Genomic DNA, 20,265 nt, shown 5'->3' on the forward strand with positions numbered 1-20,265 from the left:
TGTTTTGAGTTCAGGATTAATTTGCATATCTGTTTAATTCTTTCTTTGCTCTCTAGGTCAGCGTTTTTCAACCGCTGTTCCGCGGCACACTAGTGTGCCGCGAGATGTTGCCTGGTGTGCCGTAGGTGCAGACAAGACAAGAATTTTATAATTTTTCACTATTTTGTTTACTTAATATTTCATAATAAAGTAATTGTAAAATACTTTCTTTGTGTTTATTTGATTCCTATTCAAGAGAATTACTTTATATATAGTCAATATAGGCACAGAGTTAAATTTTTTTAACATTTTCTAATGGTGGTGTGCCTCGTGATTTTTTTCATGAAACAAGTGTGCCTTTGCCCAAAAAAGGTTGAAAAACACTGCTCTAGGTTATTTTTAGCAACCAAGGTATTCCTTACCTAAAATACATTACTTTCTAGCGATTCTTAAGTACCAGTTAACCAAATCACTCATCAACATTTTTGGAGGCGTGTGGCTTTGGTACTGGTTAAGGGTTAATTCTGAAATAGTCATGCTCCACTGGGCAGATCAGGTGGAATTTTATGTGTTATTAAACATGCCTTGGGCAGCCTTTGGCTTTGTAGAAACTAGGTAGTGTTTATTTATTTGTTTGTTTTTACTTTTTCTAAGGAGTGATCTGATTACAGCCTGTCTTTTGCTTCTAAGGCCTCTGCAGACAGCTTTTGGGGGATAGGGCTTCCTTCTTTTAAGACCCCACCCAGCTGTGCTCGGAACCCTGGGGCTGCTTGCCTCATATTCCCATGTGGATAAAGTAGCCCTCACTCTGCCTTACCCAGATACTTTCTCTCCAGCTTACTTCTCCTCCTTGTTCCTTCAGAAAGCCCTCTTTGCCCTCCCAACTTATTAACACTTAGACTAGCTAGCTCTGTGACATTATCCAAACTTTGGTCTCCAGTCTCTCCATTTATGTTTTCAATTTTATTGAGGTGTAATTTTAACTTTATTAGGTGTAATAATAAATGACACCCATTTAAAGTGTACATTTTGATGAGTTTTCACACTCCAAACTCTTGTAACCTAAACTCTGTATTTAAAAACAAAACTCTCTCTGGCCTCTAGATGACCAAGTTATCTTTTATGAAGCCAGGGACATGAAGTAATTTGTTTCCCTTACAACATCCACGTCTGAGTTTTGAAGAAGTAGTTGGGATCTCTCTCTAATTTCACAGAGGTCACACAACTCATAAGTAGCACATCTGAGAATTTAACACAGATCTTATTTCAAAGCTTATATTATTAACTACTAGGCTATTTGTACTTTCCTCACAGGTGTTACCTTGTTCAGGAAGTTATTGTTATGCCTGGTAACTGAGGTCTTCATCCATTGTATTTTTTGTTTGGCAGTCTGCAGTCTAGGGGTTGAAATTTCTCTATCTTTGAGGCTGGTGAGGCAGAGACTTGGTGTCTGGGTGTGTCCCTGAAGAAAGCTATTTGTAACCAGGCAAACAATTCCAATGTCCAGTAGACCCCAGCCACAAAACCACATTGGCATCATACTCAGCATTCTGTTAGCCTCGCCTGAGTCAGAGAGATGAAAACAAATTGTTACAGGGAAGAAGATGAAGGTGCGAAGCAGGCTAAGACTGTAATTAACGCTGCACCACCTTTTCTTGCACTTGCCAGATATTGTATGTGTGGAAAAAGGGCTAGAAAGGGTTAGCCCAGGTTTCTAAACGGTAATGGTGGCTACATTGGAGCCTGAATGCATAAGAAGTTTTATTGTTGCCGTTTTGCTTGACTTTTTGTTTTTTGTTCATTATATTTAAAAATTTGTAAGTAAGCACCGAATAACAAAGAATTTTGCTTAGCAGAGCACTGAGGCTGTCTGGTGGGGAAGTCTGGTTTGACTTTGTCAGAGTGCATTGGGGAGAGTTCCGGGTGGTCTATTAGTAAACAGCCTGGTTCTGGTTCTTGCTAGCTGCTCTCTTCCTGGGTGCCTTTGGCCAAGTATCCAACTGTCCTGGCCTTCATTCGCTAATTTGTAGGAGAGGAGGGGATGATAGAGATCTCCTGTAGTTTAAGGTAACCAGTGGCCCTAGGATGTCTATAGGATTCCCAGCTCAATTTGGATTTCAGGTAAACAATAAATAATGTTTTGTCAGCATGTCCCATATAATAAGCAATAGTTTTTGCATGTCTGTGTACACATGTCCCAAATATTTCTTAGGCCAGACCTATTCTAAACATTATTTACTAAATCTGGAAGCAGTTAATGGCTATTTTTAGTTGCCAGTAGGTTTTTTCCAACCATATTATAGTTTGGACTCTCTATAGCTTTAAGTCATTTATGTTCATAGACAAGTTTTACTTAATTCAGTGTCTCCCACTCTTTTCCACATCAAAACATAAATACAGAAAAAGATTGTCTTTGTATACCCCTGGGTTGAGGGTGTCTATTTTTCTCACCCTTTGTATCAACTGTTTATGATCCAGTATGTGCCATGGCATATGTTGGGAGGCTCTGATTTATTTAATTTACATCATAGGTTATAGGAAGGAAGGACAAAGACTTCTATTGTTGAAATCCTATTTCAGTGAAAATGAAAGCAGTAAGGTGTTCCTTCAATCTATAAGATACATTCAGTTGATAAAAATCCTTATATAAAACATCAGGCTGTAACTAGTACTTTAAAAATCAATACTAAAATGAGGAAAATCATAATGATTTCATTGAATATGGCTTTTTCTAGAAGGAAAAAAAATCATACATTTATGTATTTTGAATGACTAAAAATCATTCAAATAATGATTGGCAAGTAACAGTATGAAACCTCTTATTTAGAAAAAAAAATGTGGAGATTATAAAATGAATGTTTGACTTTTATTAGCCATAATAGGGAATCTAGGCATTATGGCACAAACAGTACTGGTCTTATTTCATACGTCCCTTAGTTTCTATCTATATTTAAATAGTAGGGGCCCGGTGCACAAAATTTGTGCACTGGAGGTTGGGGGGAGGTTTCCTCAGCCCAACCTGCCATCTCTCACATACTGGGAGCTCTCGGGGGATATCCTACTGATGGTTTAGGCCTGTTCCCTAAGCCGAAGTCTGGCCTCCCTTTGTGCATCGGAGGGGTGTCCCTTAGCCCAGCCTGCACCTTCTCCAGTGGTGGACCCCTTGGGGGATGTCTGACTGCCTGACTGGCAATTGGACATCCCTCTCACAATATGGGAGCACTGGCTCCTAACCGCTCACCTGCCTGCCAGCCTGATTACCCCCTAACCACTCCCCTGCCAGCCTGATGGTCCCCAACTGCCCTCTCCTGCCATCCTGATTGCCCACAACTGCCCTCCCTTGCTGGGGCCTGATCACCCCCAACAGCCCTTTCATGGTATGACATCCCTCTTCCTCACGAGACGGTGGAAATGCTGGGACTGGTCTCCTCTATGCCATGTAGAGCCACGAGACCCCCAGGCTTCACCTTGCAGAGTGGCCGCTGGACCCTGCCTCTCCTGTATGGACAGCCATCTTGTGACAATGTGAGGGTGTGATGCCACCTAGGCTATTATTGTATAAATTAGAGATTTCTGGGGAATGGTCCAGGGTCTTAGAACACATGGATTTACTCTCTCTCTTATTGTTAGCAAGGCACTACATTTCTGGGATGATTTTTGAAATTTTGCTGCAAAAATATAAGAGAAAGAAAGCCTTTTAAAAAGTGACTTTGAAGATGTGCATCCTTTTAATCAATTACTCATTCTCACCGCACAATTTGTTTAGTGTCTCAGAGTCTCAAATGATCTTAATAGTTATCTAGACCACATTTCTCATTGCCAGTTTTCTTATAAATTATGGAGATTAGATTAATGATCTCCAAGGCCACTTCTTGCTCTGAGTTCTAAATTATACGTGCAAGATATAATGATAGCATACTATGTATATTATACCCATCTGCTTTTATTTACATTCTGAATATATTCCTCATAATAGTGCTGAGATGTAGGCAACACAGGTGATGGTAACCTCATTTTGCTACATATTACCTGTATAATCTAGATATAAAGGTCACAAGGGTAATAGCCACCCTAGGGCAGGTATCTGAATTCCACATCTGTTTCCACTACATTTACCAATCCAGATAGTTCAGGATCAATTCTGGTTAAGATATGATTTCTTGTGGCTTTGGTCTTGGTGTTTTTCTTTTCTGATTTGTATATTAAGAATTCTATGACTATCAATGGTTTTAATCTATGAAATGTCTTGAATTGTTTGATTTTCTAAACTCCAAATGCCTTGTATTTTTTTTTTTTAGGTATTTAAACATTTGTCCATCCATATTTGCATGGGTGGATATTTTATCAGATGAGAGTCTTCATATTATAATGTATATTTTCATTCATTTGTTCAGAAAATAGTTACTGAATACCTGCCTGTCCTAAACCCTCTTTATGTCCCCAGAATATAGCAGTGGGCAAGTCAAAAAGAAGTCCCTGTCTTTGGAGGAGAATCTAAAATCTAGTGAATTTTAAATGAATTTCATATGAATCTGAATGAATCAAAAGTGTAATGGCAAAGAAGTTTGCTTTGAGTAACTGTTGCTATTGTTCCAAGATATGGAAGCTAGAATTAAAACAGTAGTAATTAACTGAGTACATTCTGTGTTCTACATTGTATGCATGTTCTCATTTCATCCTCACAGTACCCTACACTTAGTATAGTTACTATTCTCATGTTACAGATGAGAACAATGAAGCTCAAAGGCTTACTTTTAAAAACATTTAAAACTCACAGACAAGTAGTAAGGATAACACACAAATCTATTTTCATGAAAACTATTTGATAGGAAGTTGCCTAAGTATTACCTCCCCCTGCCATCTTTTCAGAATACTTTAGTATATAAAACAAGGTTATTAACCCTTGCAATCACAATAAATCCTTCAAAACTAGAAAGCTAATATTGATATACTAGAAGCTTGGTGCACAAATTTGGGCACCAGTGGGGGTCCCTTGGCTTGGCCTGTGGCATTGGGCCAAAACTAGCTCTCCAACATGCCCCTAGGGGTCCCAGATTGCGAGAGGGCAAAGTTCAGGCCAAGGGACCCCACTGGTGCATGATCAGGGCTAGAGAGAGACATGGGAGGTTGGCCAGCTGGGGAGGGGCTGTGAGAGGGCTCCCGGGTTTGTCCGGCCCATCTCACTCAGTCCAAGACCCCAGAAACAAGCTGACATACCAGTCAGAGCATCTTCCCTCTGGTGGTCAGTGCATGTCATAGCAACAGGTTGACCAGCTCACTCTCTGCCCCTTGGTGGTCAGTGCACATCATAGGGAGCAATTAAGTGGTCTTTGCATATCAGCATATTATGCTTTGATTGGTTGAACAGCCGACCAGACACTTAGCATATTAGGCTTTTATTATATAGGATTACTATCATTCAATCCTTAGACCTCATTCAAGTTTGCCAGTTATTCCAGTGAGTCTCTTAGAGCTAATGAATCCAGTCTAGAACAAGGTTTTTGCAGTTAGTTCTTATAATTTAGTCTCCTTTGGTTGGAACAGTTTCTTATTCTATCTTTGACTTTCATTATCTTGACATGTTTGAATTTACAGACCTATTATTTTGTGGAGATTCAATTTGTATTTGTCGTGATAAGATTCAGGTTGTGCATCTTTGGTAGGAATATCACAGAATTAATACGTGTTCTTCTCATTGCATTTTTCCTTCTCATTGCATGTTGTCAAGTGACACATGAATTTTTGTCCCATTACTGAAGTTGTTTACTTTCATTATGTGATAAAAGTGGTGTCTGCTAGGTTTTTCCTTTATATAGCATTACTTCTCTGTGTTTGAAGCAGAAGAGGTTCAAGTTGGGATTATAGTGTTATTGAAACCAGAACTCAGGGTTAGTTTAGTACTAGGATTAATGTGTGATACTGATATACTGAATTGCAATGCTGAGAACATTTCCTATAAACAAATCTTGTTTGCATGGTGCTTAGGTACTGTACTAAGATTAGTACAGATCTATTATAGGTTACATACTCTTGTATGCTGGCCTAAGAAGTGAGCCATGAGAAATTAGTTACTAAATCCCAAATAAATGAACTACAAATAAAATTTGGAAGGTAACTGATTTGTGAGCTAAGTGCTGCCTATATTGATTTTATGTTCATGGTGTCAATGAGTACTCAAGGTTATGTGCCTGTGTGTTTATCTGTGTAACTGAACATTCTAAATAACATGCCCCAGGTTTTTAAATTTTATATTGGTTCTTACTCTTGTAAGGATTTAGTATCAAAGGTCTTGCAGGATAAGTCTTCATTTTTTTTAATTTCTCAAGCCAAATGTGGAAAGTAAAGTTGATATCTTCCTCCTTTCTTTTCTTTGATATTTTTGTTGAGAGGAGATATACACTGAGTGGCCAGTTCTCTGAATGCATAATAATCTGGCCACTCAGCGTGTGTGTGTGTGTGTGTGTATGTGTGTGTGTATGTGTGTGTATGTGTGTGTGTATTAGAGGCCCGGTGCATGAATTCATACAAGGGTGGGGTCCGGCCAGCCTGGCCAGGTGGAGAAGACATGGATGGTTGGCTGGCCTGCCTGCTGGTTGAACTCCTGGTAGAGGGTGAAATTTGCATATTAGCCTTTTATTATATAGGATATACACTGAATGGCCAGATTATTATGTATTCAGAGATCATAATAATCTGGCCACTCAATGTATATTACTAAGTCACAGGAGAAAACTTACTAATTTGTTCTGTCAACTTAAAGCATTATTGACTCCCAAATTATTTACATTTCTGAAAAGAATGCCTAGTTGAGGAGAAACTCTTATTTATTTTTAATATATTTTATTGATTTTTTACAGAGAGGAAGAAAGAGGGATAGAGAGTTAGAAACATCAATGAGAGAAACATCAATCAGCTGCCTCTTATACACCCACTACTGGGAATGTGCCCATAACCAAGGTATATGCCCTTGACCGCAGTTGAACCCGGGACCTTTCAGTTCGCAGGCTGATGCTCTATCCACTGAGCCAAACCAGTTTTGGCTGAGGAGAAACTTTTAACTCAATGTTTCACAAAATGTAATGTGCGTATCACTAGTTGATTTTTCAGATCATTTTGGGTGGTACAAAGTTTAAAATGATAATTATGTATTCATTTTAACATTTGTCACTAACAATTTTATGAAAATTGCTGTTTAAAAAGGTAACCAAATACAAAATTTAGTCAAATAAAAATTAATTATTAAAGTAGTATAGATGGAACATGAATATTATGAAAATCATGACAGTCCTATATCAATCTTTGATGACTATGAAACACTGGTTTTATGGAAAATATTTACTTTTTAAAAGCAAAATTCAAATAATTGTTAATTAGTTGAGGTGACATTTCTGGGGAGAGAGAATCTGCAAAGCTTCTTCAAGTTCATAGTTTATAGTCAGCTCTATTCTTTTTAGTTTATTTTTAAATTTTCATTACTTTTAATATATTTTTATTGATTTCAGAGTGGAAGGGAGAGGGAGAGAGAGATAGAAACATCAATGATGAGAGAGAATCATTAATCAGTTGCTTCCTGCACGCCTCACAATGGGGATCAAACCCGCAACCTGTCATAAGCCCTGACTGGGAATTGCACCAGGATCTCCTGGTCCATTGATTGGTGCTCAACCACTGAGCCATGCTAGCCAGGCTGAGAGCTCTATTCTAGAGAGGCCTAGCTGGGTTTTGGAGAGGTCAGGATCACCTAGCAACAGAACTGGGTATGGAGTGGACAGACTGTCTATTCTTCTCTTCATCAGCATCAGTTATCAAGAATTGGAATAAAAGTCATTCATCTTGGACAGATTAACACTAAGCATGGTCATTTAAGTGTCTCATGACTACCTTCCCCTCTAATGGATGGCTCTGGTAGAACATATTCAAATTTGTTTCATTATAACTCCACTTTGCGATGTAATCAGTTTCCTGAATCTAAGACTGATTACTGTGCACACTTCTCTCCTTCTCTGTTTCCAGGATTCTCTCAACATGAGGTCCTCCCTGCAGGCGGTCGCGCTCTGGGGGAAGAAGGCCCCTTCCCACAGCATCACCACCATCATGATCACCGATGACCAGCAAACAATTGTGACCGGAAGTCAGGAGGGTCAGCTCTGTCTCTGGAGTCTCTCACCTGAGCTAAAGGTTAGTGAAAATATTATATAGAAATAGACAACACACAAAATAAGCACAGCTAGCATCTGTCTGCAATGTCAATGGAAGGTTTGCATGCTTGTTAGGGAGATGATGCTTTAAAGCACATGTGTCAAACACAAGGCCCGCGGGCCAAATCCAGCCCGCCAGGCCTTGCAATGTGGCCCGCACCGCGCTGTCATCACTGCACTCCGCTGTCAGTTTATGACATTGTCAGTTTATGACTGTTCAGTAAACCATTCGGCCCGCGATTTAGGCTGGATTTTAGATTTTGGCCCCTTCTCTGATTGAGTTCGACACCCCTACTTTAAAGTCATAAATTAGTTTGATTTCTGGATTTTGAGAGAATGAAGTGTTACCTGATGGTTCAAGATCATATTGGAAATTACATTATGACTATTGCTAATGTTAGTTACCAGATATTACCACCCTTTAAGCTATGCTGAGTTTTACTATTTTATATCCTGAATTATATGTTTAATATAATTAACTGCAGACGTGTAAGTGTAATTCTAAAAATTATGGCTCATTAATCTAAACAAAGGGCACCCTTGAAAACCACTATTAACTAAATGAGTAATATCTTAATTATCTGGGTGTTTCTGTCAGTTGGCCTTCCTGCTATTCTTTCAGTCTCCACTTGCCTGTGATTTTCACAGATCGTATCACAAAGCCCTAAATCCAATTTACTATTGTCATCCTCCTGTTTCAGAACCTGACCTCACCTAAGATTTAGCCCATTGATTAGCAATTAATTGTCTGTGTCCCAAGTCATAAACATTTAACATATTGGAAGAGATATTTGCTTAGTGCTAGCAGCCAGTGGACCCAATTTGAACATTTAAACTAATGATGTACTTAAAGTATACTGCCCTCATTAAGAAGCCTTTTAAAGATCAAAGACTATTTTTAGCCTTTAAAGTTTGTCACTTTAAAACCTAAATTAACAATTAATTGTAATTCTATTTTATAGTGTGATTAGTTAACATCTCCCATCACTGAGCAGTTGCACTGCAGGACTGCCAAGAACCGCACAGCAGAGCAGCTCAGCTCCATGTTAATGAATATTCCTGAGAGAAGAAACTGGTGTTATTTCAGCCGTTGAGCTTTGAAAATGGTGGCCCTCACACTGATTATCTTCATCTCATAATTTAAATTCAGACCCCTAAGTGGCTAAAAATGTCTTGCTATTCTTTTCAATATTGAAGTGTTGTGTTTTCTGGCTGGAATAGTTGTCTTATAATATGTAGGTTACTAAAGCTTAAGAAATTTTGAATCCTCACTTCTTTATTTTTTTAGGTATGGTCCTGGTATCTAATTAACATTTATTTAATATACATTTATTGAGTGGATATTATAAGTAGACAGTATACTACTGAGTTCAAACATGAAGGAGAAGACCTGGTGCTGGCTGCCCAGGGGTTGCAATAGAGGAAGAATGCAGGCAAATGCAATGCAGTTATTTTATAATACAAGGTATTCTAAGTAGGGAGTGGTCAGCATTGCATTGTCCATGGGAAACTAACCCATGCTTTTCTTTTCTTTATTTTTTTCTTTTAGAAATATTTTTTATTGATTTTTTTACAGAGAGGAAGAGAGAGAGGGATAGAGAGTTAGAAACATCATTGAGAGAGAAACATTGATCAGCTGCCTCCTGCACACCCCCTTTTGGGAATATGCCCGTAACCAAGGTACATGCCCTTGACCGGAATCGAACCTGGGACCTTTCAGTCCAAAGGCCAACGCTCTATCCACTGAGACAAACCAGTTTCGGCCCAATAATAGACTTTTTAAAGAAATATTTTGGGTTATAATAGAAATAAGATGGAGGCAGAGAACAATTATGTTATGAAATTATTTGTTCTCATTAATATGGTTGTGTTATCATCCACATCTTTGTCTGCAGAGTTCAGAAAAAAACACACACATCATGAATATTAATTCATTAGGAAATTAGATTTTTATTACTCATGAGACAAGTTTAATTAACCACATACTTACTAGTTATTCAAATTAAATTTTAGTCCCTTAATGACAATTCCTCCATTTCAGGGGATCTTGCATGTTTTCAATTTTGTAGTTTGATTTTTATAATCAAGCTTTACAAAATAATAAGGAATAGACCTTTTTTCACAAATGAAATAATGGGAGAATTAGGCCTTAGTGCCATAGTTTTAAATTCATAGATTAGAGAAAAAACTGGTATTTTAAATAATAGCTTAGTTGCAATTTTATTTTTAATATAGAAAAGTTTATTTCAAAGGCAGAAAGTCAAGGAAGGAATTATTATGGTTACAAAAGGCAAATATCTTGTGTTTTGTAAACTCATTTCTGAATTCTGAAACTAGCATATTAATATTCTACTATCATATGAGGCACATTTTGTGCATAATAAACATCAACACTGACTTATTTGTATTCAAAAGCCAGATGTTGCAGAACTGGTCTGGCCACCTTCTAGGTTTCATGGTGGATACAAAACCAAAAACAAACCAAAAAAATTTATACAGCACAATTCCTTTACTTAGGAGTGTATTGTTCTGTGGATTTGCATATGCCATGTATCAGTTTTCCTGATGTATATAACATAACACAACAGGATTTCCTTAGCAGAATTTTAAATATTAACCTGTCGTGCATGTGTTTTATATGTTTTTAAATAAAATGTTTACAGTCTTTAAAAGCTTACCCTCATCATTTTCAGATTTCAGCCAAAGAACTTCTGTTTGGCCATTCTGCGTCAGTAATATGTGTGGCGAAAGCCAGGGACTTCTCTAAAGAGCGCTATGTCGTTAGTGCTGCTGAAAATGGGTAGGTATGATGTGTGAAGCTTTGTATGCGTCTCCATTTCCTCTCTGTTGTGGGGTTGAACCCTGGATTCAAAATAAGACCACTGGAGGCTGATGATGATTAAAAAAAGCAGGCAAGGATTTATTGAACTGGCCAGAACGGCTGGGAGAGAGAGCACCACATGCAGGTGGAGTCCACACAACCGCACTGTTTCAGGTGTAGGCAGTCCTTTTAAAGGTCCAAACCACAAAATCTTTCCTTTGTTCTGAATTCTAAATTCTAAAGGCTGGGAACAGCCCAAGGGTTGTTCCCAGCCACATCCATCTGGACATTGGAATGTGGCCCTATCTTGGTTATCTGCAGTTTCTACTCCTGAAGCTACTGAGTCAGTAGGAATCAACCTCATGTGGTCCTGGTCCACAGGCACAGGAAAAATTGCCTTAGCCTCCAGGTCTCAATCTGGAAGCTGAGGTAACTACCCTATTGTTTAAGCAAGTAAGTGAGTGCCAAAGCCAGAATAGCAGGGTTAAAATTTAAACAGCAGTTTTTACCCAAGTATGGTTGCTACCATATTTCACTTTCTATTTTTTAAAAGCATGGGGTACAGAATGCTAGGGTCAAAGGAAACCTTAGTGATGAGCATGTTCCTTTGGTACATAGAAAAGTTTAGATTTTGAGGGGTTGATTAATTTGTGCGATGATCCCCAGGAATGCAATCAGTACTATGACTCCCAATATTGAAACATCCCAGTGTGTGTGTACCCTGCTTTCTGGCCCACCCCACTGTGTCAAGGACACTGGCAAATGCCAACTATTACAGAATTGGAAGTGGGAAAGTCTGGGCGCTTGTCTTTTTTCATGTAGCAGCTCACTTTGAGCTCTTAAGCAAACCCATCCAAGCCTTCGCAGTTCTGCGAAACAATTCAGTTGTTACAGTCCTCGAGTTGTACACTTGTCCGAAATCATTATGAAATGAACAGAGGAGAGGATTCAATTGTAAGTGGAATGGTGGGAGAGAGAAAGGAAAGGAACGTAGACAGTGATTTGGGTTCTGTTTTGTGGAAGTGAGATGTGTGTTTCAATGAAACAGGATTTGTAGGAAAAAGCCCCGCTGATGAAAGAACTAGGAGAAAGCAGACCCGGCTGATGAGTTATTTGCCCGCGTATACTCAAGAGCACAACATTGAATGAGCATGCATTTGTGAATGAGGGATTGGGTTACTGGTTGAAACAAGAGAACCCCTCCTTTTTTGGTTTTAATCCAAAGAGAAATTACATGGCTCTAATTTCTGAGAACCAAAATAATGAGGAACCAAGTGTCCAACCTGGAGAAACTGATATCTAAAAAGTACTTATTTCCACAGCTTATACCACAGACCTACCTATTCCCATAATTGTTATACTTAGAGAGATTGAGTTTTGGATAAGGCTAAATAAAGTGAAGTGTCTTAGCACCTTCGTTTTTAATAGTTGCCAGTAATTCTCATACAATTGGGCTGCCACAAAAACTGCTACACATACTGAAATATGTATTCCCACTCTAGAGAATCTGGGTGTGTGTATGATTTTTTTTCTGAGTTTACTTGGAGAATTGAGAAAAATAATAGCTATCTGAGAAACAGATCTGAAATGTAACTGAGTTCCAGATTGAGGGTTTTGCCCACAGTGGTCTAACTCCAAAAAAGAGTCTATTCTTGATGATTGATGAATTCAGCTGTACAAATCCTGTGAATATGATTATTATACAACCAAGGAGTCTAGTTTAGTTTTCCTTTTCCAATAGAATTAGAAATTGCTAGACCTCTGTTCCTTTGGTGTCCAAAACTTATCCTGCATCTGTAATATATTTCTTAGAGCTATTGCATACTCAACATATGCTAATTTAATGTTAGAAGTTTGAAAATTACTAGACTTGGACTGTTATTTACCAAACAACAATGGTTTTGTATAATTTTCAGAAGTCTCAGGATATGACTGGGTACTTGGCCTTTCTGCCTCCAAGATGATCAGAGGGGCCATAAAATTGCCTCATAACCCAGTTTTTCACCCTAAGTATTACATGTGTAAGCATAAATTCTAAGATTTAGGAATCCCAGTAAATTCTGGAGTAAATGAAAGGAAATAAACAATTGGAGACCTGATTATGAAACAATAGAGTGCCAGAGAGAGAGAGAGAATAAGAAGAAGAGAGAGAAGATCCTGAAAGTAGTCAGTGAGAAAAAGCATAAGGAATGTTAATTAAACTAATACTAAGTGAAACTATCAATTTAGAAGTGTAACTCTAACCAATATACCTTCAAAACATGAGTGCATAATAGTAACATTTAAGTCAGATACTACTAAAACTCCTTCACTGCCAACAGATGCTCTATAAGTAACAAAATTCTAAATTATGTTCTTGTGTAAGGACAATGATTTCAAAAGGGAAATCTGAGATGGGAGAAGGAATATTGAACCCAACAGAGGGAATATTTTAAAAAATGCAAATAAACATAAACTGTAAGGCACAATAATATTTATATACACTCCCCACTCCATCTTCGCACAATCCTAATCGACAGTTTCATATAATAGTATTGATATAATGATCAGATTCCAAATGTTCTGGTGTTTTAGCAGTATGTGAAGAGGCTGATTAACTTTAGACTTTAAGCCACATGTACATGGTAACATTTCCAGGGTACCTGTTAATAGAACAGTCAAAGGAAATAAAAATAAAACTAATAGAATATATAACTTCCAACTTAAAAAAGGAAAACAGCAGCATATTGTTTAATCCAAAGAAGACACAAATAAATGGGACAAATAGAAAGCACAAAATAGGTTAGTTGAAATAGACCAACAATCTAAATTATGTAAAGGTTCTAAGCCCTTCAATTAAAATACAAAGATTGGCAGACAATTAAAAAGAAAACAAAACATAAACCAGCATAAGGACATGGAAAAGTTAAAAGTAAGTGGACTGAGAAAAAGATTTATCAGATAAATAACAACCAAAATAAGGTTGATATATAGTAGTATTAATATTTTATATAGATAAATATTTTATATTAACATATTCTTTAAGGCAAAAAGTCTTGGCATTGATAAAGAGGGTTTTTGAGTGTTAGTAAAACTTTTAAGCACCAGCAAGAGATGAGACTAAAGAGATGGGCAAACATCCTCACCGGAGCTTACATCAGATTACCTGCACAGCTTGTTTAACTATTATAAAATGTGTGAGCCCCACCTTGAAGGAATGGGTTCAGTAGGGATGGGTTGAGGTTCAAGAATTTGCATTTTCTAACACCTTCCTGGACATTGCTGGAATATTCCAGAACAATCCTTATGCTGCTGGTTCAGAGAACGTATTTGGAGTAGAGAATGTAGAAACATCAGTATCACTGAAGAAACTTTGCCTGATGCCCAGGTTTCAAGCCTGAACAATGTGATTTAATTAGTCTGGCTTGATGTCTGGGTTGGGTCCCAGATATCAGTAATTTAAAATTATATATATATATATGGTCAAATAATATATATAGATATATATAAAATAATATATATTATATATACAATTGTATTCAGAGAGAGGAAGGGAGAGGGAGAGAGAGAAATATCAGTGATGAGAGAGAAATCATTAATCAGCTGGCTCCCAAAAGCCCCTCCCCTCACTTGGGATCAAACCCACAACCTGAGCATGTGCCCTGAATGGAAATTGAACTGAACTCTGACCTCCTGGTTCATGGACCAATGCTCAATCCCAAAGCTACTCTGCCAGGCCAGATATTAGTACTTTTGAAAACTTCCCGATAATTCTAATGGATAGCCAGAGTTAAGAACCACTAGTTTGGAGATAGACTTAACTGACCAGGAGATTTTGAAAACTCCACATGATAGAACCCAAACACTGAATCATAAATTTAGAATTTATGATGGTATTTTTTTTAAGTATTCCCAGAAGAATTGAGCATCATGTTAATAAAATCAAATTCCTTATAGAGATAAAAAAATTATATTGATGACTGCTTAAGATTCTATTTTATTTTTACTTTTGACATACATTTTTTTGTCATTTGTTTGTTTGTTTTTTTACCTTCGAGATACATTATTTCACTTTCTACCATTCTTCTGGTCTTATTTTTCAGACACACACAGTTACCCTCACCCATGACTCAAGTTATTTTTGGAACAAGGTTGAATATTAACCGAAATGAAAAAAAAAAAAACGGGAATATTTTCTTTCTATTGTAGAACATGGTTTCTCAACCTTAGTACTAATGGCATTTGAACCACTAGAAAATCCTTTGTTGTGAGGATCATCTTATGTATTAACGATGTTTAGCCGCATTCTACTCTTTCTCCACTAGGTGCCAGTCGAGTGTTCCTAAATTGTGACAACCCGACTATCTCTGAACATTGCTAAATATCCTTTGTGGGCAAAGTCACCCCGGTTGAAAATCACTGATTTAAAAATTGAGGCCTGTTGTTTGACTAGAAAAGCAAAAAAGAGCCTGCCAGTCACAAAGTACAATTAACAACTTTAGTCCATATCTTGTTTCTTAATAGCTTCTCCCTTAATGCCAATAGCATTTTCATTTCTTCCATTAGAAATTGTGCTTATGTTTTGAAACTGTCAAAATAGAAGAATATGACAGGACAATTCTGAAACAGCCATTTTGGTTGTTGTGAACAGAAACCATAGGTATTTAAGCTGTCTTACACTAGATGTATTTTAAAGCTGTATTTCATAACTGTGTCTATCTGTTGGTAACACATATGTGATCAGGTCAGTTTTCTAAACAACGAAAAATTTTTTTTTAAACATTAAGTTGCAAGGATGATTTCAGGACTTCAGAAGCAAAGAAATAAACCCCATCAACGATAGACCAAATGTGGCCTCTTGGTGGCACTGTTTATTTTTACAAAACTGCTCCCCTGGCTCCGCAAGACGATGCATTATGCTTTTCAGAATATGTAGTTTAAGTTCAGTGAAATCAACCGTTTTCCAGAGGGGGCAGTTTCCATGGAAAGCTTGTGGAACTGTCCCTCCAGAAGGCTGTGATGGCCGTCTCCTCACAATGTGCTGTAGGCCAGGCTGGCACTAAGGGAAGGTGTGCAGGCCGGCAGCAGGTGTAATTGCCCAGACAGAAAGGCACAGATACAGTGTGCATACCTGCTAATGACCACGGCATTTTCTTGCCCAGTAATCTGTAACAAAAAGCCCCATAAACGATCAGGCCGCGTTTAAGTGCAGCGCTGAAGAAAAATTTCGTGGCACAGCAATTATTCCAGCCAATTGAGTGGAAATGACAGAGAATAATATGAGGTTATCTCTGCCAGGGAGATGTGTGTGTGGAACGTCACCAACGGGCAGTGCGTGGAGAAGGCCACCCTTCCCTACAGGCACACTGCGATCTGCGTGAGTACGGGCGCCTCCTGCAACACCTTTTGGGGTTTTGCAACTCCCTCGGGGCATCACCAGGCACACATTCCAAGAAATGTCTTTGGAGGATATTTTTTTTTCTTGAATGTTTTATTTTTGTCATTGGACAATAAAGTGGCCAGTTATCATCTTTTACTTTGGCATTTTTCTCCTCCCAAAGTTATTATTCAGCCATTTTTTTCTGTTCTTAGCATAGATAAATTTGAAAGACACTTTTCTTATTTTGTTTTTCCTTAGGTACACTCACAACACACACACACACACACACACACACACACACACACACACACACAGAAAGATTTCATTCTAATGATGTGCTGTTTTATAAAGCAAAAATGTTTTTTTGTGTGTGTGTGTGTATGTTTTTCCCCCCCCTGGTTTCCAATTTTAACCTTTCTTAGGAGGATAGATTCTGATTTTGTTATCCATGAAGAGAGCAAGAGGCATAGTCATAACCTTTGTAATCACTTCCCAATATTTAATACAATCTTGGCTTTTGGTAGACAGACTCTAGCATAGATGTAAGGTAGTTGCATGATCCCAGTGGTGCTGACAGATTTTCATATTTCACTCATTGCTTTTAGCATTCATGACCTGCACTGCAACACCAACCAACTCTCTTCAGTGACCAAAACCGGTGCAGTGAGAGAGCCTCAAGGGTAGACCGTACTACGCAATCTTTAATGAAAGCCATTCTCAAAACTTATTCAGCACCAACATTCCTCCAATGCTCTTCAAACACTTTTATCTCTTCTTAACATGTAGCAATGTTACTAGAATAAGGAATCTGTTTTGTGTATTTTTGTTATTGTTGTTGTTTAGTTCTACACATCACTCCAGAAATAATAGACTTGCGAGCTTTCCATGATTTGGAATAATGTTCCCACTTCACGAAAGATCCCCCTTTCTATAAATAAATTATGAAATACAAATGAGACTAAAGTGCAAAATCAACACTTTAGAAGTGGGGAATAACCTAAGTCAAAGAACTTTTAGTTGCTCTTCAGTCTGATACCTTAATCGAATAGATGATAAAATTAAAATCCAGAGAATTTATGTTAATGGCTAGTGATAATTGCATTTTTGCTTGAATTCCATTTGCACAGTATTACCACTGCTCGTTCCGGATGACAGGAGAAGGCTGGCTTCTATGCTGTGGAGAATATCAAGACGTTCTTATAATTGATGCCAAAACCTTGGTTCTAGTTCACACGTTCACATCGTCCCAGTCTCCTGACTGGATCAATTGCATGTGCATCGTTCACTCCATGAGAATTCAAGGTAACGGCTGGGTAATACATAACACAAAGAGGCTGTATATGAAAATATGACTTTGAACTATTGGTTAAGTTATTGGGCAAGCATCTAGAATGCTTCTTTATGTTACTTGGTAGTGGGGATAGTTCCTTAAACCAGATTAAGATAAACAGGGACACCCAGGCAAGTGGTTCAGGGTGTTGTTGGAAAGTCAGCACAAGGGTAAAATGTGGAAAGAGGAGAACCTGTGTGGGCACCACCCAACTCTGGTTGGTACGTTTTTAAAATTAACAAGAATGAGTTTTTTGTGGCTTAGCAGGACTCTTGGGCCTCTCATCCTGTTGTATCTTCTAGATGTGCTAGTGAAGAGAATTCCATTTCTATAACGAGTGACTGCCCAGGGAAAGAAAGGCTGGTTCCATACTGACGTCTGGCATAGGAAGGTGCGATATTGCCAACAGGATGGTGTTTATGTGGTTCTGCTTTTAGAGCAGCTCTCCTTTTGTTATGGGGTCACTTTGGAACGTTAAAATCGATGTAAAACCTAATCTAAAATGTTTATTTAAGAAAACAACAAAGCTGAATATTTTCCACTGGCATAGCCCTGCATTCTCCCTAAATGACCATGAAACGATCTGTATATCAGCCAGTTACTGCAGTGGTCACTTATCTGCAACCATTGTTGTTTTTGCAGAAGATTCTCTCTTGGTGGTATCAGTTACGGGGGAACTCAAAGTGTGGGATCTCTCTTCATCTATCAACAGCATTCAGGTTGGCTTTGAAACTTTTTTCCTCCATCCATATTTATGGACATTTTTAAAATTACAGGGATAGTGCATGCTTATTTTTAGAAGTTCGAATACTATAGAAGAGACTGCATTTTATCTCTATGTATCTCTGTGTGCTTCTCCTGTTCCTCTTCCTGCTTCCAGTGCCAGGGGTGGGCATTGGAAACAGTTGAATTGTGTCCTTACATTCTTTTCTCCATGCACATGCAAATGTTTTATACACACACACACACACACACACACACACACACACACACACACAGATTATGTTTTAATTAAAAATATAAATTGTAGGAGAATCTCATTCTGTCCCTTACATCAGGAGACCCGCTTTCTTCTGTGTGTGTGTGTGTGTGTGTGAGCAGTGGCAGGGGGATGACTATGTGCAGCCGGGGGGTCACATACCCTGGGAGTCCAGTGTATTCCCCTGCTCCCTGGCTGTAGGCTACAAGTTGAGGTGATGGACAAAAGCACAGTCATACATTTGTTGTGTTTGCTGGTGCGGGGATTGTTCGGGCGGCCCCCTGGGCTCTGGGCTCTCAGGCGCGTCTTGAATGAGGAAGCCCGGGACTGTATTGGCATCCTGAGCCCAAGAAACACACACCCAGCATTTTCAGCTTGAGAATATAGTGTCTGGCCACTCTTCGATCTTGTCAAAGCATTTTGTGTATTTTCCTGTGATAGCAATTAAGATACTGCAGGGTTTTGAAAATTTATTTTTCTTTTTTCTTTTTGGTTTGTCTTTCTGCCAAGTCTGAATGTCAGTAACTCAGTCTTAACATTCTCAGCATCCAGCCTAGCCCCCCCTAGAATATTTGTTGAATGAGTTTACATGATGAATTCTTGAGTCCTCATGGCTTTCCTGCTCATGCTGTTTTTTTTGCAAAGTAACTTCGGAGTTCAGAAATTTAAAAAGGAAACGGGGGTACTTTTCATTTTTTAATAATGGTGTGATCTACTTCAGGTGTTCAGAGAAGCAAATCTTCTGATACAGTGGCATGTAAATGACCTATAACTAGTACTAAAATGTTTTCATTCCTTTTGAAGGAAAAGCAAGATGTCTATGAAAAGGAATCCAAATTTCTTGACTCCCTGAACTGCCGGACAATACGATTTTGCACATATACAGAGAGACTTCTATTGGTGGTATTTTCTAGATGTTGGAAGGTATTATAAAACAACATAATAAATGCCAATGCTATACAAATATAATTTTTAATTTTTTTTCTTGTTCAGTGAAATCGTTGTAAGGATATGATTTAAAATATGATAAAAACTCTTTATTATATTATGACCACAGCATGGATGACCTGTTTTTTTTGCCTGACTTTTATTAGTTCTGCTGTTTTGCCTCTCAGGAGGCAAATGTAATAGTAAGTGCTCTTGTTATTGATAACCATATTAATAAAGAACATTTATCTCTAGATTATTTTCAAAAGTTGATGCTTGATCTTTAGAATTAAAAATAAAACTAATACTTTCACCCACATAAATCGGCCCTATTTATATACTAGAGGCCCGGTGCACGACATTTGACATTTGTGCTCTCAGGGGGGGAGGGGAGTCCCTCTGTCCAGCCTGCACCCTTTCGCAGTTCAGGTGCCCTTGTTCCCGCCACCACTGCTGCACTCACCGGCCATGAGCCCAGCTTCTGGCTGAGCGGTGCTCCCGTTGTGGGAGTGCACTGACCACCAGGGGGCAGCTCCTGTGTTGAGCATCTGCACCCTGGTGGTCAGTGTGCTTCATAGTGACCAGGCTTTCTGCTGTTCAGCCAATTTGCATATTACCCTTTTATTATAAAGGATGTATTTCTTTGTTTGCTTTGTCACTACATTTGTTTTT

At 38.3% G+C, this 20,265-nt stretch overlaps 1 protein-coding gene across 1 annotated transcript in view; it reads left to right on the forward strand.

The window, feature by feature from the left end:
* Window positions 1-20,265, forward strand: part of WDR72 (WD repeat domain 72) — a 175,100-nt gene that overhangs the window by 10,487 nt on the left and 144,348 nt on the right. Inside the window, exons 2-7 of the mRNA XM_084894070.1 lie at window positions 7,993-8,157; window positions 10,871-10,977; window positions 16,276-16,354; window positions 17,485-17,659; window positions 18,330-18,406; window positions 19,471-19,590. Of these exons, the coding sequence (XP_084750196.1) occupies window positions 8,005-8,157; window positions 10,871-10,977; window positions 16,276-16,354; window positions 17,485-17,659; window positions 18,330-18,406; window positions 19,471-19,590 (711 nt within the window). The 5' untranslated portion in view covers window positions 7,993-8,004. The remainder of the gene's footprint in view (window positions 1-7,992; window positions 8,158-10,870; window positions 10,978-16,275; window positions 16,355-17,484; window positions 17,660-18,329; window positions 18,407-19,470; window positions 19,591-20,265) is intronic.

Source organism: Pipistrellus hanaki (assembly GCF_964339955.1).
Source record: "Pipistrellus hanaki genome assembly, chromosome: 1".
In the NCBI taxonomy this organism is placed as follows: Eukaryota; Metazoa; Chordata; class Mammalia; order Chiroptera; family Vespertilionidae; genus Pipistrellus; species Pipistrellus hanaki.